Here is a 17353-nt window from a genome sequence, read left to right on the forward strand (position 1 = left end):
TTCAGTCATTTTTAATGGCTGAATAATATTCCCTTGTATGGATATAACCCATTTGATTTATCCATCCATTAATTGGTGGCCATTTGAGTTGTTTCTACTTTTTGGTTATTATGAATAGTGCTGTTATGAATAGTCATGTGCAAGTTCGTGTGTGGGCATGTTTTCAGTTCTACTGTTCTTACACCTATGAGTATGATTGCTGGGTCATATGGTAATTCTATGTTTAACTTTTTGAGAAACTCCCGAATTGTTTTACAAAGCAGCTGTACCCTTTTACATCCCCCAGCAATGGATTAGGGTTGCAGTTTTCCACACCCTTGCTAACACTTGTTATTGTCTGTCTTTATTATAGCCATCCTAGTAAGTATGAAGTGGTATCTCATTGTGGTCTTGATTTGCATTTCCTAATGGTTAATGATGTTGAGCATCTTTTCATGTACCTGTTGGCCAGGTGCGTTTCTTCCTTGGACAAATCTCTATTCAAATTCTTTGCTCATTTTTAAATTGGATTCTTTGTCTTTTTATCATGGAGTTGTAATAGTTCCTTATTTATTTTGAATATATTCTATATATGGCAGTACTTCAAGAAATTCATGGAAAAATGGATTTAAAAGATAATTTGAATCTTTCCATGAACTTTTTGAGGATGCTTCATACAAGATATATGATTTGCAAATATTTTCTGCCATTCTGTGGGTTGTCTTCCCACTTTCTTGATGATATCCTTTTCAACACAAAAGTTTTTATTTTGATGAAGTCCAATTTGTCTATTTTTTTCTTTTGTTGCTTGTGCTATTGGTGTTATAGCTAAGCAACTAGTGCCTAATTTGAGGTCATGAAGATTTACTTTTTTGTTAAGAGATTTATGGTTTTAGCTCTTACAGCTAGGTATGTGATTCATTTTCAATTAATTTTGTATCTAGCGTGAAGTAGGTGTTCAACTTCATTCTTTTGCATGTAGATAACCAGTTGTCTCAGCACCATTTGTTGAAAGACTATACTTTTCTTTTTGAATTTGTCTTGGCACCTTTGTTGAAAACTAATTGACTGTAAATATAAGGAATTATTTCTGGACTCTCAGTTCTGTTCTATTGATCTATATGTCTATCCTTATTGCCAGAATCACACTGTGTTGATTACTGTAGCTGTGTTCTAAGTTTTGAACTTGTGAAGTTTGAGCCCTTCAGCTTTGTTCTTTTTCAAGATTATACTGGCTATTCTGGGTTCCTTGCATTTCTGTATGGATTTTGAGATTAGCATGTCAGTTTTTGCAAAGGAAGGCAGATGGGATTTTGATAGGGATTATGTTGAATCTGTAGATCGTTTTGGAGAGTATTGAACCTCTTCATAATAATATGCCCTCTAACATGTGGACAAGGGGTATTTTTCCATTTATTTTACGCTTTCTTTAATTTATTTTAACTAGTGTTCTAGTTTTCGTTATATAAGTCTTGATCTTCTTTTGTTGACATTTTTCCTAAGTATTTTATTCTTTTTGACTCCATTGTAAATGATTCTTTTCTTAATTCCATTTTCAGGTTGTTCATTGCTAGTGTATAGAAATATACTGATTTTCGTATATTGATCTTGTATTCTGCAACGTTGGTGAACTTCCTTATTCTAAACTTTTTTTTTTAATGTGTGGATTCCTTAGGTTTTCTGTACACAAGGTCATGTTATCTGCTAATAGAGATAGTTTTAATTCTTCCCTTCCAGTCCGGAGGTCTCTTATCTTTTTTTCTTGCTTAAGTGCTTTGGCTAGAACCTCCGGTAAAATGTTGAATAGAAGTGGAAAGAGCAGGCATCCTTGTTTTGTTCCTGATTCAGTCTTTCACTATTAAGCATGATTTTAACTATGGGGTTTTTCTAGATGTTATTCATCAGGTCGAGGAAGTTCCTTTTTATTCCTAGTTTGTTGATGTTTTTGTCATGAAAATGTGTTGGATTTTGTCAGTGCTTTTTCTCTGTTAATTGAGATGATCATGTGTTTCTTTCTTTTTTTGTCCTTTATTTTATTAATATTGTATATTACATTGATTTTTCTTAGGGTAAATCAACCTTGCATTTCTGGGATAAATCCTATGTGGCCTTGCTTTATAATAATTTTTATCCTTTAATTATGTTTGGTAGAATTCACCACTGAAAGCTTCTGTTCCTGGATTTATCTGTATTGGAAGTTTTTGATTACTAATTCAGTTTCTTTAGATTTTAAAATTTCTTTTTGATTCAGTTTCAGTAGTTTCTGTATCTGTAGGAATTTGTTTATTTAATCTAGGTTATTTAATGTTTAGTTGTTTATAGTATTCACTTTTAATTCTTTTTATTTCTGTGAGGTCACTAGTGATGTTTCCTCTTTCTTTTCAAATTTTAGTAGTTTGAGTCTTCTCTTTTTTCTTGGTCAGTTATAAATTTTGTGTGTCTTTTTGAAAAATTAATGCCCTTATTTTTGTTTCGGTGATATTCTTTATTGTTTTTCTATCTATTTCATTTATTCCCACTCTAATTTTTATTATTTCTTTTATTCTGCTTGCTTTGAGTTTAGTTTGCCCTTATTTTTCTAAGTTTTATGGTGGAAGGTCAGGTTATTGATTTGAGATTTTTCTTCCTATTTAAGTGATTACAGGTATACATTTCCTTCTAAGCACTGCTTTAGCTCCATCACATCTGCTTGCCATGTTGTGTTTTCATTTTCATTCATCTTAAAGTATTTTCTAGTGACTTGTGATTTCGTTTTAACCCATTGATGATTTTGGAATGTGTTGTTTAATTTCAATATATTTGTGAAATTCCCACATTTCTTTCTCTTATTGGTTTCTACTTTTATTCCATTATGGCCACTGATTTTTAGTCCTTTTAATTTTATTGAGGGTTGTTTTAAGACAACATATCCTTGAGAATGTTTCATGTGCTTTCAGAAGAGTGTGTATTCTGTTGTTGTTGGGTTTTATGTTCTATGGATGTCCATTAAATCTACTTCGTTGATAATGTTTTTCAAGTCTTCTTTTTCTGTTTTCATTTTCTGACTGATTCCATGTATATTGAAAGTGGGGTATTGAAATCTCTATTTCTTCAGTTCTGGCAGTTTTTTCCTCTTGTGCTTTGGAGTTCTGTGATTAGGTACATATGTGTTTATAATTGTTCGCTCTTTCAGATCGATACTTTTATCATTATAAAATGTCCTTTTTTGCCTCTAGTAACTATATTTGTCTTAAAGTCTATTTTGTCTGTTACCATGGCTACTCTGCCTTTTTTTGGATACTTTACATGCAATATAATTTTCTATTTTTTAAATTCCAAACTATTTGTGTCTTCATATTCTTCTAGATAGAATATAGTTGTGCCATGTCTTTTATCCATTTCTCTAATCCTTACATTTTGATTAGAGTGTTTAAAATGTAAGTATATTAAACACTTACATTTAATATAATTACTAATAGGTAGGCTACACATCTGTCATTTTGCATATTTCCTTTCTATATGCCTCATGAGTTGTTTAGTTTTGTTATCATTCCTCTGTGCCTTCATTACTTCCTTCTTTTGCATTAAATACATATTTTCTAGGGTACTGTTTTAATTTCCTTGTACTTTTTTTACTAAATTTTTTTCCTGAGTACTTTTTAAATTCTTGCTCTATGATTACAATAAGCTTCTTAATTTATGAAATCTAATTTGGATTAATAACAACTTAATTTTAGTAGTATATAAGATGTTTGCTCCTATATAACTCCATTGCCTCCTCCCTCGCATGTACTGTTATTGTTACATCTTTATATATTTCAAGCCCATCAACATAATTTTAGTCTTATTGAGGACTCATATGTGATGAGTCACTTTTATGTTGATGCTTTCAACAGTTTTACTATGGTGTATCCAGCTGCGGTCTCTGAGTTTATCCTACTAGAAATTCCTTGAGCTTACTGGATGTTTGGATTTATGTTTTTCATTAAATTTAGGAGTTTTGGGTCATGATTTTTCCAAATATTATTTTTCCTCCTGTCCCTCATCTCATCAGCAACTCCTATAATGTGTCTGTTGGGACACTTGAAGGTGTCCCCTAGGTGTCTTAGGTTCTGTTCATTTTCCAGATTCTTTTTTCTTTCTTTCTACAGACTGGATCATAACAATTGACATGTCTTTAAGTTCACTGTTTCTTTATTCTGCCAGTTCAAATTTGCTTTTGAACCCCTCTAGTGAATTTTTCTTTTGAGTTATTATATTTTCAACCCCAGAATTTCTATTTATTTATTGATATTCTCTGTTTGATGAGATGATGTTCTCATACTTTCCTTTAATTCTTTATGCATGATTTCCTTTAGTTCTTTGAACATATTTGTGATAGATGATTTAAATTTTTTATTTACTAAGTCTAGTATCTGGGCTTTCTCAGGAACAGTTTTTGTTGACTGTTCTTTTTTTCTTGTATGGTTCATACTTTGCTGTTTTCTTTGCTTGTCGTGTAATTTTTTGTTGAAAATTGGACATTTTAAATAGTGTGGCAGCTTGTCATATCAAAATACCCACTTTTCAGGTTTTTTTTTTTTTTTTTTTGGCTTAGTTTCCTGTACTGCTTTTGTGAAGTTTGTATTTTTTTTGTGTATAGCTACTGAAATATCTGATGATTTAGCTTAGTGATCAGCAAATGATTTCAGAGATTTTCTTAAATGCTTTGAACAGTAAGTCTTTCAGCCTTTGATGATGGGCTCTGGGCACATGTTGGGGTGCACCGTCAGTGTTTTGGCAGGCAATTACAACTTTACCTTAATCTTCACTTCCTGCTTGTGTGGAGCCTTGGAGGTTAGCTGGAGGTGAGAGATTCAACCCTCTTCAGTTCTTTCCTGAGCATACTCATAGCTCTTATGTGCTTGACCTTGTAGATTCCTAGGAATACTTCAGAGCTAATCAAAGACCCTTGTGGACATCTTCTTCCCCAGTTTTTCCTTTTAAGCTTTTTAGTTAGCCTCTTGTTAGCTGCACTGGTAATGCTGCCTCCAGCAGCTGCTATGTTAAACATTTGCTAGTTGTTGCTCACTGTTTTCCATAGATGTTCTGGCTGGCTATAGGACTGTTTGCATAATGAGCTGAGTCAGATTATATAAAGATAAGAGCTGAGAATGCAGCTTTCCTGTGAGCCACCAGACAGGTCAAAAAGTGACAACTCTGTCCGTGGGGCTTTCTGTGAGGACAAACCTGTTTTGTCCTCTCCGGTGGCTGCTAGGCTGCTGGTTTTCACAGCTATTATAGATGTGAAGCTGTGTGTTTCCAAGGCTACTGCAGATTTAGAGAGAAGGGGATGGGATTAGGCAAGTGAAAATGTCACAAAGTTGGCTATTCTTGACAAGATTCAGTCATTGTTCTTGAATGAATGCTCCTTGAATTGTTTGTGAACCTTTATTTAATTTTCAGAATTCTGAAAAAGTTGATTTTGAGAATTTTTGTCAGTGTTTTTCTTGCTTTTATGAATGAGTGGATTTTTAGTTTCTTACTCTGCCATTCTAGAAGTACTTCTAATTAATATTAACTTGGTAAAGTTTATCATGGACATTTTCCAACCTGCACAGAAGAACAGTTAATATTGCTGTGACCTCCCCATGTGCCCTCATCCAGCTTCAGTATTACCTGCATTTGCCAATGTCTCTTTAGCTACCTATTTAATTTTCCTGAAATACTTTAAAGAAAATCCCAGATGTCGTGTTTTATCTATGTCTTATTTATGATGTTCAGTATAGACAACATCAATGTGGATGGATAATGTTTTGCTGAAACTTTATTACTGCTCCAGAGGAGAATGTGGTAGGGAATGTGATTGCTCAGGTTCTTCTGAGCTAGTGTCCCTGTGCCACCACATGCCTTGGGATGCCTCACTTCTTCCACTGGTTTTCTCTAGCTGCATCACTGTGAAATTGAATCACTCACTGTAGTGTCCTTTGGCCTTCAGTTGATAAGAATGTTGTTTATTTAGTTCCTTTCTCTTCTTTTCTCCTTGATTCCTCATTTCTTTTTGCTCTTGACATACTCTCAAATATAAATTGAAATTCAGGTTAGTCAGATACTTATATTAAATTATTTTTTATTATTGGAATTAAAATACAAAATTTTAAAAAATCTTAAATTCTGAGACCCTATAAGAGTGACATAGGTTAAAACACTTAAATAATTCCTAGTGTTGATGAAGTTTTGTGTGCTGGTGGATATATTAAGTGGTACAGACTTTCAGGAAGGCCATTTCACGATATCCATCAAAAATAAAAATTTTGACCTAGGAATTCTTCTATGAATCCTACAAATAGTGTTGTGCAGTTCTGGAAAAGGTAATATATATGTAAGTGTGTTTGTTGTAGAGTGCTTCTGGAAATAACCTAAATGCCCATCAATAGCTGTTAAATGGAAAGATGCTTAACTCGGTAAACTTTATTATTGACAGTTTCCGACCTACACAATAGGTGTTAAATGGAAAGATGTTTAAAATACACCATTAATGATAAAAAGTTAAACTATAGAATGGTAAGATACACTATTAGTGGAAAAATTAAATTATACAACAGTATTTATATCATCATCCAATTTTTATGTGAAAAATTAAATTGCATATATCCATTAGGATAGCGGTAGGCTACTGGTAACAGACTAGAAGTAAAAGTGACTTAACCAAAATGGGAGTTAAGTTTTCTCTCCAGTGCTGCCTGGAGATAGGCCACCTAAGGCTGTGTGGGTATCCTGGTGTTACTGGGGACCTAGGCTTCTATCTTTTCATTCTGTCATCCTGCCTAATGCTTTCCATTCTCAAGAGTACCTCATGGTCCAAGATGTCCACACTAGCCTTGCAGTTGGGAGGAAGAGGAAAGACATAAATACCAAAGGAGGACTTCTTCCAGTTGATTCAGTCCCTTTAAGCAGTCTTTCTGGAAATCCAGCACAACACTTCTGTTTGCATCTCACTGATTAGTACTTAGTCACATGATGACATGTACCTGCAAAGAATGTAGAGAACTGTAGTTTTTAATTCTGGGTGGTGGTCAGGGTCCTGTTGCTCAGGAAGAAAGGGATAATGGATGTCGAGGTAGGTGTAGCTGTTTATGTCACTGTATAAATATGCTGGTGTGTGACGGCACAGAAAATTTCTGAGAGAATGCACAAGAGCTGTCAGTGTCTGGAGGGTAAAGAAAGAGGAGGGATTGGGGTAGGAGCAGAACTTCTGCATTTTACCTTATACCTGTCTGTACTGTTGGATATTTTCCATGAGTGTGTTTTACATTTATAATAGTAGTAAAAATAAACCAACAAAAAACCTATGGTTTATTAAGAAAACTATCAGGACCTTACAATGCACCTTATAATCAGTAGTGTGCCATAGTTTAATTGTTAATATTTTTCTTGGTAGCAGTAAAATAATACAATAACTCTTTATGGATGCATTAGGAGTGAACCTGAATTGTCCAGCTTTAGGAATAATTCTCCCAGAAGGTAGTGGGATGGATGCATTTTGAGGTTTTGTGATTATCCTGTGATTTTTGCATTTATGGGGTAAGACTGGCCTTGATACACATTCTCAATTCTCGGGCCTCCAGCAGCAATCATTAAGTATTTTTAACTAATGATGGGCCTAGGTGTCAATGAGAAATTGCTCCTTTTTAACTACACTTAACAGCTGGACGTAGTTAAAAAAAATGTGTATTTCGTTGATATCTGTGTATTCATATATATTCATAAAGGTTTATGTGTGTATAGGGTGACTTAAACTAATCATCTGACAAAATTATAAAATTATTGACTTACCAATGGCTTTGGCATTTATATGTAACAATTATGCTGGGAACTATTTTCTCCTTCAGGTAAAACAGTTTTAAATTTTTAGTAGTGCCATCATTTCCCACAGCCCCATACTGAGTACAAGTTATTAATATGGTTTTCAGGGTACCATTTTAGAAAGGCAGTCTTTTATACCTGTGTACCTGGCTTCTTTAAAACAAACTACTTTTAACCATTTTTCCAGTGGTGTTTTGAATATGTATACTGCTCAAATGAATCAGAAGTAACTTTGTGTTTATCAGCTTGGTTTTCACATTGTATTTATAGGGCATACATGAGCACATGGTATTCGGTCATTGCTGTATTACAAATAAGACAAATTGATATGTTTCTTGCTCTATAGGAAGGTAATATCTATAATAAACAGCAACCTAGTGAAGGCTAGGGATCCCAACAACATCCCAGCAAGTTTAATAGTGATTCGTGTGATTATGTCCACTTGAGGGTGTGCCTGATAGTCTTTCCTGATAGATGAGCAGCATTTGCCGTCAGTTCCCAGTCATGTGCTTTTAGAGCTGGAAAAAAACACATAGAGCCGTTATGGCGGGTTCTTTTTTGAGTCATGGACCTTTTTGAGAATCTGATAGGAGATATGGACCCTCTATAGCAAAATGAATGAATGCGTATATACCAAAAAATGCCATATATATTTATAGGGTTTTTGGATTATTTAAGCCCATGCATAGGGAAGTCCTGATCCAAATATGCTTCTAATTTTGTAGATGACTAAACTGAGGCCCAGAGAGATTTTCATGATTTTCTCAGGTGGTAGAGCTAGCTTTTAATCTGTGTTTCATATACATTTTAAACATTCCAGCTGTGGCTTAAAAATCTCTAAAATGCAATGTGATGTGGTCAACATCATGTTGAATACTATACCAAAGACTATACATTCTAGCAAAAGACCTTACTCAGTGAGAAGTATTCAAAGACTGGAAAATAGAATTAATAGAGATTCCCTCAAGTCTTTGCAAATTAAAATCTTGTGAATAGATTCTGGAGGCTATAGGAGCTGCCCTGCCCATCACACAGTGCTCTCCCTTTTTCTCAGTCTGCTTTAAGCCTTGGTATCCTCCAGCAACCCCCCCAGGCCCCAGTTCTCCCTCATGCCATTATCCTTCGTCATCTAGTACCCAGGAAGTACCTAGTATCTATTGCAGACCAGGTAGCCTGGATAAGGCAGCACAGCCCAGGCTGTCAAATGATGGCAGACATTGCAAAATAATGAATTTTAAGCATGGTCTCTATTTTGTGTTTCCAGTAAAATTGGAGGGGTCTGACTTTTCTGTTTCCTTTTTTTGCTTGTTTTGAGTGGCTATATTCTGGCACAACTGATTTTTTTCTCCTCTTCCTTGGCAGCATCTCTTCGGCAGTCAGCAGCAGTCTTCTGTTCAACTCTGGGTCTCCTTTGGCCGGAAGCCCATGCGAGCAGCCCAGTTTGTCACAAGACATCCTATTAATGTGAGTGGGGTCTGCTTGGTAGTGGGAAGATGTTATTGTCCCCATGCAGAAGTCAGAGGAAGGGTGTCACTGGAATGCCCTGCTGGGGGGGGTGGATATTTTATGGAGCCTCCTTGAAGTCACGTTCCAGAGAGATCTCTAGAGAGAGAGCCATTATGCTTTGGTCATCTTGGTGTCTTGTTTCCCACTTCACTGTTGAAGTGGAGTTGAACGGGAGCCTTAATTTGCTTTAAGTGGCGCAGGATTGGCTGAGAGGTTGGGGCCAGAGTTAGAGGCCTAGTGTGCCAGTACTGAAGCAATGGGAAGTTTGTGCAAAACAGGAGGTATTTATTAAGTACCTGCTGTGTTGCTTGCAGGCAGCTAGGTTCCAAAAGGAGATAAGATTTTAGTCTCATCTTTTAGAGACAGACAGGTTAGAGTCCAAGAACTGAGCAGAGGAAGAAACCATATATATATGTATATATGTAGTTAAGTGCTTGAATATGCAGTACTATGACAGAGATCACTAGGAAAGGTCAACATGGGCTGTGGTCATCAGAGAAGTGACCATAGAAAGGAGGTTGCATTGGAAGGCCTTGCCATTAGCAGTTGGTTTGGTGGAAAGGTCAGAGGGTAGATGATGGAGAACAGTCTTACCAGTTCTTTGTTATTTTCTATGGGTTCTGCCTTCCTTTAGTCACCTTAGGAAAGTGAATGGAAATGAAATGCATATTAATCTATATTGTATTTGTACTAATTTAAGGTCTCATGGGAAAAAGAGGGAGATGTTATTAACTAAAAAGAGGTTTTTAGGTCATTTATGGAGTTCAGTGGCCCATTCTTATTTTGTGCCCTATTTGCCAATAAGGGGCCTGCTCCAGCTGCAGACCAGCCTCAAACTCTTTAAAGGGAAAGTTGTCAGAGCTTCTTTGCCAAGGTTAGGAAGCATTCTGTGGGCTTTATGCCCACACTTGTCACTGGGACATTTGGAAGTCATCCTTTTCTATGTATAGAAAAAGCCCATGGGGCATATTTGTTTTTTGACATATGTATTTTTTGACTTTTGATTCTAAAGGAATATTACATCGCAGATGCCTCTGAAGACCAAGTGTTTGTGTGTGTTAGTCATAGTAACAACCGCACCAATTTATACATCTCGGAGGCAGAGGGTCTGAAATTCTCCCTGTCCTTGGAGAATGTGCTCTACTACAGCCCGGGAGGGTCTGGCAGTGACACCTTGGTGAGGTAAGTAGGAGAGCATGGGTGCCTCCCCTGTTTTCTTAGATCAGCACAACCATCAGCTTCTCTCTAGTTCAGTGGTTTTCTACCCTAGGTGTACATGTGGACTCACCTGGGGAGCTTTCAGAAACCCTGATGCCTGGCTCCCATGCCCAGAGATTACAGTTGAATTGGTTTGGGGTGTGGCTTGAGTGTGAGGATTTTAAAAAGCTCCCCAGGTGATTCTAATGTGCAGCCAAGGCTGAAAACTGCTGCTCTAGGTGACATTTAGGGTCATAGCCACTCCGTTAACCACTCCCTTGGGTTCCATTCAGTTCTCTGGTTTTGTGGTCTGTGAGCCAGTGGGAAAGAGTACTTGGAAAATATCATTCAGTCAGTGAGAACTGGCATATATGGCCATGGGGCCCTGCCTCCCAGTGGCTCAGGTTAATTGATGTCATCTCCCTTTTTTTCAAAGGTAATTGTAAGGTGGTGTTTTATAGGCACCAACGTCATTGATCCTTTATCTGTAAATCACATGCTTGGATCTGGTTTGCAGTCCCAGCAGTAGGCCTTCATCAAGGGGCTGTGGAGGAGTTAGTGGTTTGGGAAGGATGAATAGATTCTTATGATCCTTTTAGTACCGTAAATCCATTCATTCTCACTTGTATGTGACTGTGATTAGTATCATTCTCTGCACTTGAAAAGAGCTGCCTGTGTGGAGATGGACCTCCTGGTCTGGCATGAGGTCTGCCCTCGGGCCGTGACCACCAGGAAAGGGAGCATGTCCCTGCTGTCCGCTGTTTCTCCTTGTTCTGGCAATTCATTTTGTTAATTCATTTTGTCATCAGTTTATTCAACGAATATGCTGCTGCTCTCTGCCAGATGGTGTTCTAGGTACAGCAATAAAAAATCAGAACAAAGTCCCTCTTCTGTGGAGTTTATATTCTAGTTGGCAAAGGTGAGCAGATATGTAATCTGCCTGGTAATGTGCTGAGAGGAAAAATAAAGCAAGATAAGGAGATGGGATTGCAGAGTTATTATTTTATGTAGGCTGCTCCAAGAGGGTGGCATTTGACCGGAATTATGTGAGGGAGGGAGCCAGGCAGACCTCTGGGGGAAGAGCTGTACAGGCAGAGGGAACAGCAAGCACAGTGACTCTGAGGTGGGACTGTACTGATGTGTTTTAGGAGCAGTGAGGAAGCCAGGGCAGTTCAAGCAGCTGAAGGAGTAGAGAGAGGAGACAGAATCCAAGAGAGTGGGCCTCAGATCTCACAGGGCCATCAAGGGCATAGGAAGGACTTTGGTTTTTAATTCTAAATGAGATGGAAGGTTTTGACTAGCAGGTAGATATCATCTGACTTGACTTGTCAATTTTTTTTCTTTTTCATTTAAGAAACTCAATTGCTTTTTATAAAGAAAAGTACAGAAAACATAAATGGAGTTATAAATAATCTTAAATGAACACACATGTGACTTATCTTTTACAGAAGTTATCCTCAATGCTGTGGGGTAATTTGACTGCTGTAGTGGGAACAGGAAGACTAGTTGTGAAGTATTGCAGACATCCAGGGCAGTGGAGATTGACATTGGCAGACCCAGGGTGATTGCAGTGGAGATGACAAGAACGGTCAGATTCTAAATAACACTTTATCAGGAGAGCCAACAGGATCTGCTGATGGGTTGGGTGAAGATGTGTGAGAAGGAGGAGCCAGGAGACTGCTACTGCTTGGCCTGAGCAACTGTGGAAGGATGGCTGCACGGTGCATCAGGGAGGGCTGGGCGAGGAGCAGCTGGGGTGGAGGGGAGATCATGAGGTCGGTTTTGGACTTATTAGGTTACAGGTGCATACTAGATACTCAAGTGCGGAACTTTCTATCTGGTCTCAAATACTGCTTTTCTATTTCCCGTTTCCTCTCCTTTGGAGGTGCTGTGTCATCTTTTATTCCTTCTTTTCACCTAATAGAGACTCACACATTACTTGTTTTTTAATGTGTTAAAAACCATTCCTGCCATGATTCATTTTGATGCTCAGGTTGTCCTGCTTTGCTCAGGGGCAGCTCCCAGCTCCTTCAGGCTGGTTCCTGTGCTTTTTTTTTTTTTTTAAATAATTTATTTAGGTGAAATTTACATAACATAAACTTAACCACTTTAAAGTGAACAATTCAGTGGCATTTAGTACATTCACAATGTTGTACAACTGCCGTGTTTATCTAATTCCAAGACATTTTCATTTCCCCAAAAGAAAATGCCATCCCTGTTAAGCAGTTTCTGCCCACTGTCCCCTCCCCTAAACCCCTGACAACCACCAATCTGCTTTTTGTTCCTATGGATTTACCTTTTATGGATATTTCATATAAATGGAATCATACAATAATATGTGACCTTTTGTGTCTGGTTTCTTTCACTCTGCGTAATGTTTTCAAGGTTCATCCATGTGCAGCAGAAGTCAATATTTCGTTCATTTTTATGGGTGAATAATATTTTCTTTTTTTTTAATAACTAAAATGATGAACCATGATCCCTTGGGCCTTTCACTGACTCTTTAATTTGTTTTTTTCACTGTTGAGAGCCTTTGGTTATGGCATTGATAAGTCACAGCTTGCCAAAGTTTTTCTTGTTTTCTCATTTGTGAAATATTGAGGTTGATAGTGCAGAATAGGAACCAGAAGCTGGGGAGAGGGGCTCCCCAGGAAGTAGTAACCTTACTTATGTGACCATCGGGCCATTTCACACATACAGAAGTCCCTTTATGTAATTATGAAGGTCCCTCCCTCACCGCCTGAGTCAAGAATTGAAAACAGATTCATGGCAAGAGTCATAGACCAACATCCCACTCAGCTTTCTTATTTCTCTCAGATTTTATCTCAGTTCTAGAGAGGTTCGAATGTGCCCAGCTGTATGAACTTTGGTCATCTGCGTCTCAATCTCAGCCAAAGGAAATGGGATAAGGGTGAATTAGCCGATTACGTGGGCAGGCTGGTTTAGAATAAGCTTCTGTGGTATTTGAAATGAGGTATTCTTTGAACTAAATAGGAAAGTGTAGTGCCCAGGAGCTGGTTCTAATTTATTTAGCAAAATGGAAAAAGAACTTTTAATAACTCTTAATAGGGGATGACTCTGGCATTGGTGGGATGTGCCGTGCAGGAATCTCCTGGAAGGCAGTGGCTAGATGTAGGATGCGCTGGAGGAACCAATGTGCTGGTGAGGTGTTAGGCCCGTGGGGGCCCCTTAAGGAGGAGCACCAGCTCGGTTGGTGGGTATGGCTGCCAGGGCATGGGTTCTGTCCTGCGTGTGGCTGAAGGGGACCTGGTGAACTGCCTGGCAAGTCTTAGCCCAGAGCACTCTGAGAAGAAGGAGGGAAGTGCTCTGGTGAGGGCGAAAATGGAAGAAAATGGACTCTCGAGAAAATACTGAGGGTTGCAGGGCACGCCATGAAAGGGAGGCCATGAAAGGATGATGGGCTGGAATAGAGGAGGAAGGCAGAGGAGCAGAGGAGTGTGTAAGGTACAGGAAGACCAGCTTCTGCTTGGAATAAAAGAGAAAACTCCAGCAAATGACTGGGGAGAGAAACAGTGTTCATCTAAATGAGAGATCCTGAGACCTCCTGGATACAGGAAAGAAGCCAATAAGCCTCAGGATGGCAGAATTCATGATGATAGAATCAAAAGAAGTGTAGAGTGAAGGTAAATAGAGCAGGAGGGTAGTAGACCTTCCACTGATCCCTAAGGAAGCATCTGAAGTGTAACTGAAATAGACCTGAGGAAACCACACATCAGAGAGTTTGGTCTCAACTCTGGCGCATTATGTAGGATTTTGCTCAGTCTGTCAGTCTGAAGCAGCTCTGTTGGTGCTCTTATTTTCCTTTTCCTGCCTCGAAGGTTGTAGTTTGCGTCATTCTGTCTGAGGAGGAAGAGCAGTCATCCAGATCCAGAGATTGTATGGCGGATGATGGAAAAAAACAGGTCTCTGCCCTGTCGTGTAGCCTTGTGGCTCAGAACCCCTGAAATAAGGGCACACTTCCAGTCTTAAAAGCCATGTGTGAGCAATGGTTACCATTCCTCAGAGATCTGTTATATGTATTGTTATGCATGTACCATTTCAATGCAAAACTACTTTCCAGTGAAATCATGGTATCAACATGGTAGTTAAAGCCTGGGAGGGCCTTATTCTCAGTTCCATTGCTAACAAGTTTAACCACAAGCATTCTAGAGCCTTCCTCACTGTGTGTACTGTTTCTTTGGGAAGGAATTGATGGATTCTGCAGGGCTTCCTGACAGAAAATACCGTGGCTTCTGTCTGATCAGGGTGTTGGATAATTAGGTTGTAAGTAGCTGGACAGTGGGTGTGTAACCTTTAGCAGTGTTCCTGTAGATTAGGTTAAATTGTAAGCCTCAGCATTGTTATAGTGTCTTGCAAGTCTGGCTTGATGTTTCCCATTTGTCAAGGCTCCCTGGAGGATTTTGGGTCAATTTCGATAGTAAAGAAATAGAGTGATTTGTGTGTCAACTTTTGTATGTTGTATTTGTCATTCTAAACCCCCGTTAGGCGTTGTTGATCAGATAAGCATCTCAGCCCTCAAAATTAAACAAAAAAATCACTTTTTAAAAAAAGAGCAGATTATTTAGCCATAAAAAGGAATGAAGTTCTGATATATGCTACAAGGATGATCCTTGAAAACATTATGCTAAGTGAGTGTAACCAGATACAAAAGGCTACATGTTACATGATTCCATTTATGTGAAATATCCAGACTAGGTAAATCCATAGAGACAGAAGGCAAGTCAGGACCTGGGGAGAGAAGGAGAAGTGGAGAGTGACTGCCACTGGGTACAGGGTTTTCTTTTGGAATGATAAAAATGTTCTGGAACTAGACAGCGATGATGGTTGCACAATATTGTGAATGAATTATTTACTTTAAAATGGTTAAATTTTGTGTTATTTATAGTAACAAGCAAATATTGTATTAAATACGATTTCAAGCAAATATCAGTTCAGGTTCACAGCTGTTTATTTTCTCTTATTGTAGGTATTTTGCAAATGAACCATTTGCTGACTTCCATCGAGTGGAAGGGTTGCAAGGAGTCTACATTGCTACTCTGATTAATGGTTCTATGAATGAGGAGAACATGAGATCGGTCATCACCTTTGACAAAGGGGGAACCTGGGAATTTCTTCAGGCTCCAGCCTTCACAGGATATGGAGAGAAAATCAATTGTGAGGTATAGATGTGTTAATCTTGTTTGGCTTTTTAATACAAGGGAAAGAGCCCTGATCTGTAGTAGTTTTCTGCTTTTAGTATTTGCTGGAAAAATGCAAGATCATGCAGTGCTCCATTAATATCACATGGGGACAGACTTTTATCTATAGTGCTACTCTCGCAATTTTCAAACTCTGCCCCAAGGACCACTGTAAAGGAGGTGGGCAGAAGGAACTCAGAAAAATACAAGTAGTACTCATTTTGGGAGAAATGTAACATTTTAGTTAGATAGTTACATGGTTTTTTGATGTTTGAATTTTGTTTGTCCATTGTGAGCTATGTTGACTCTCCTGTATGCCGTATCTGTGGCCCTTGGGAAGATTCTTTTGGAGACTCTTGCCCTAGAATGTACTTCTTGATTTTTCTTCCCTGTTAGGCAATGGGTCTCAATTTACCACATCAAATCTAATTTTGGGAAGAGGCAGCTGTAAATAGATATAGATGGGTATCTAGGTACTTCCCCTTCCCTAGGAGTGTCTTTGGAACTCAGCAGCTCGGCATGATCCTGGTGTGGATAAGGCCATGGTGTTTTTGAGCATGCTGTGGGGGTCTGAGCCTTGATTAAATGGAATTAACTATATTGTTACAATTCAGCTTTTTATTTCCCTGACCAATCCGTTTATTTATGAACTGTAGAACAGTTAATCAGCTTTTAGTTTCTATTTCTCAGTGTAGGTGGTGGAAGGAAGGGCATAGGAATGGTTAATTCTGATTCCTTGAGCATGTAGAATGTCTTACATGAATGGACTTCCTTGCAGACAAAGAAACATGAGTCAGAAAAGAGTAGTGGGCAAATGAATATCTCTCTGATACCCAAAGTAATTTGCACCAGTTTTCATTGGCCAAACTGTGAAGCTAGCAAGATGGATATTTGTTAGAGATCCTTTTGTGACAAAAAGAAGCGGGCCTACCAAGCCTTGCTACAGTTATCTGACCATAAACACACACACAGTTCATTTCCCTGTTTAGAACCCTGGGCACATCTGAATAACATTGAACAATCACTTTGTGGTTAGGAGAATTGGGCATGACCATATAGCAAAAGGCCTTGCCCTGATTGTTTCCAGAAGAACTATTAATATCTGAACATAAGTGATGGAGGCCAGATTGAATAACTTAAAGCCTGGCCCTGGACGCCTGTACCTTTGTACAAATATAGAATACTTTAAAAAAATTTAATGTCAATCCCTTTGGTGTTTACATCTCTTATATTGCACGTCTGGGAGCTTATCCATGGAACTGAATGATTTCTGATTCTTGGTTTTTCTTCTGACAGAATTGCTAGACTCATATTTGAAACACATCTCTGATGACTTGGAAAATGAATATCATGAAATCACTTCTCTTTAGTTCTGAGTCACTTGAGAGGATCTCTGGGTGATATGACAAGATGATACTTTTCTCATCCACCTGAGTTTAAGGGACACTGATTTCTAATTGTTATTCCCTGAGAGTCCAAGAAGGAGTTTTTAAGTTGTTGTTTTTCTCTTTTCTCCAATGAGAGACATTTTTGTGGGTTCAGATGATCCTCTCTGTCTGGGGGAGCGTGAGTCTGGTTTCCTTTGGGTGGATTTCTCTGCTCTATGTCTTGCTGCAGTGTCCTCACATGGGCGTCAGGATTTAGAGGGA

The 17353-nt window shown here is 38.3% G+C and overlaps 1 protein-coding gene across 2 annotated transcripts in view; it reads left to right on the top strand.

Moving 5' to 3' along the window:
- SORL1 (sortilin related receptor 1) overlaps window positions 1-17353 on the top strand; it is a 159828-nt gene that overhangs the window by 41725 nt on the left and 100750 nt on the right. For both annotated transcript variants that reach the window (XM_063093193.1, XM_063093194.1), the window contains exons 7-9: window positions 9166-9267; window positions 10322-10491; window positions 15494-15686. In XM_063093193.1, coding sequence (XP_062949263.1) covers window positions 9166-9267; window positions 10322-10491; window positions 15494-15686 — 465 coding nt within the window. The remainder of the gene's footprint in view (window positions 1-9165; window positions 9268-10321; window positions 10492-15493; window positions 15687-17353) is intronic.

The sequence above is a fragment of the Cynocephalus volans genome, chromosome 4, assembly GCF_027409185.1.
Source record: "Cynocephalus volans isolate mCynVol1 chromosome 4, mCynVol1.pri, whole genome shotgun sequence".
Classification (NCBI taxonomy): Eukaryota; Metazoa; Chordata; class Mammalia; order Dermoptera; family Cynocephalidae; genus Cynocephalus; species Cynocephalus volans.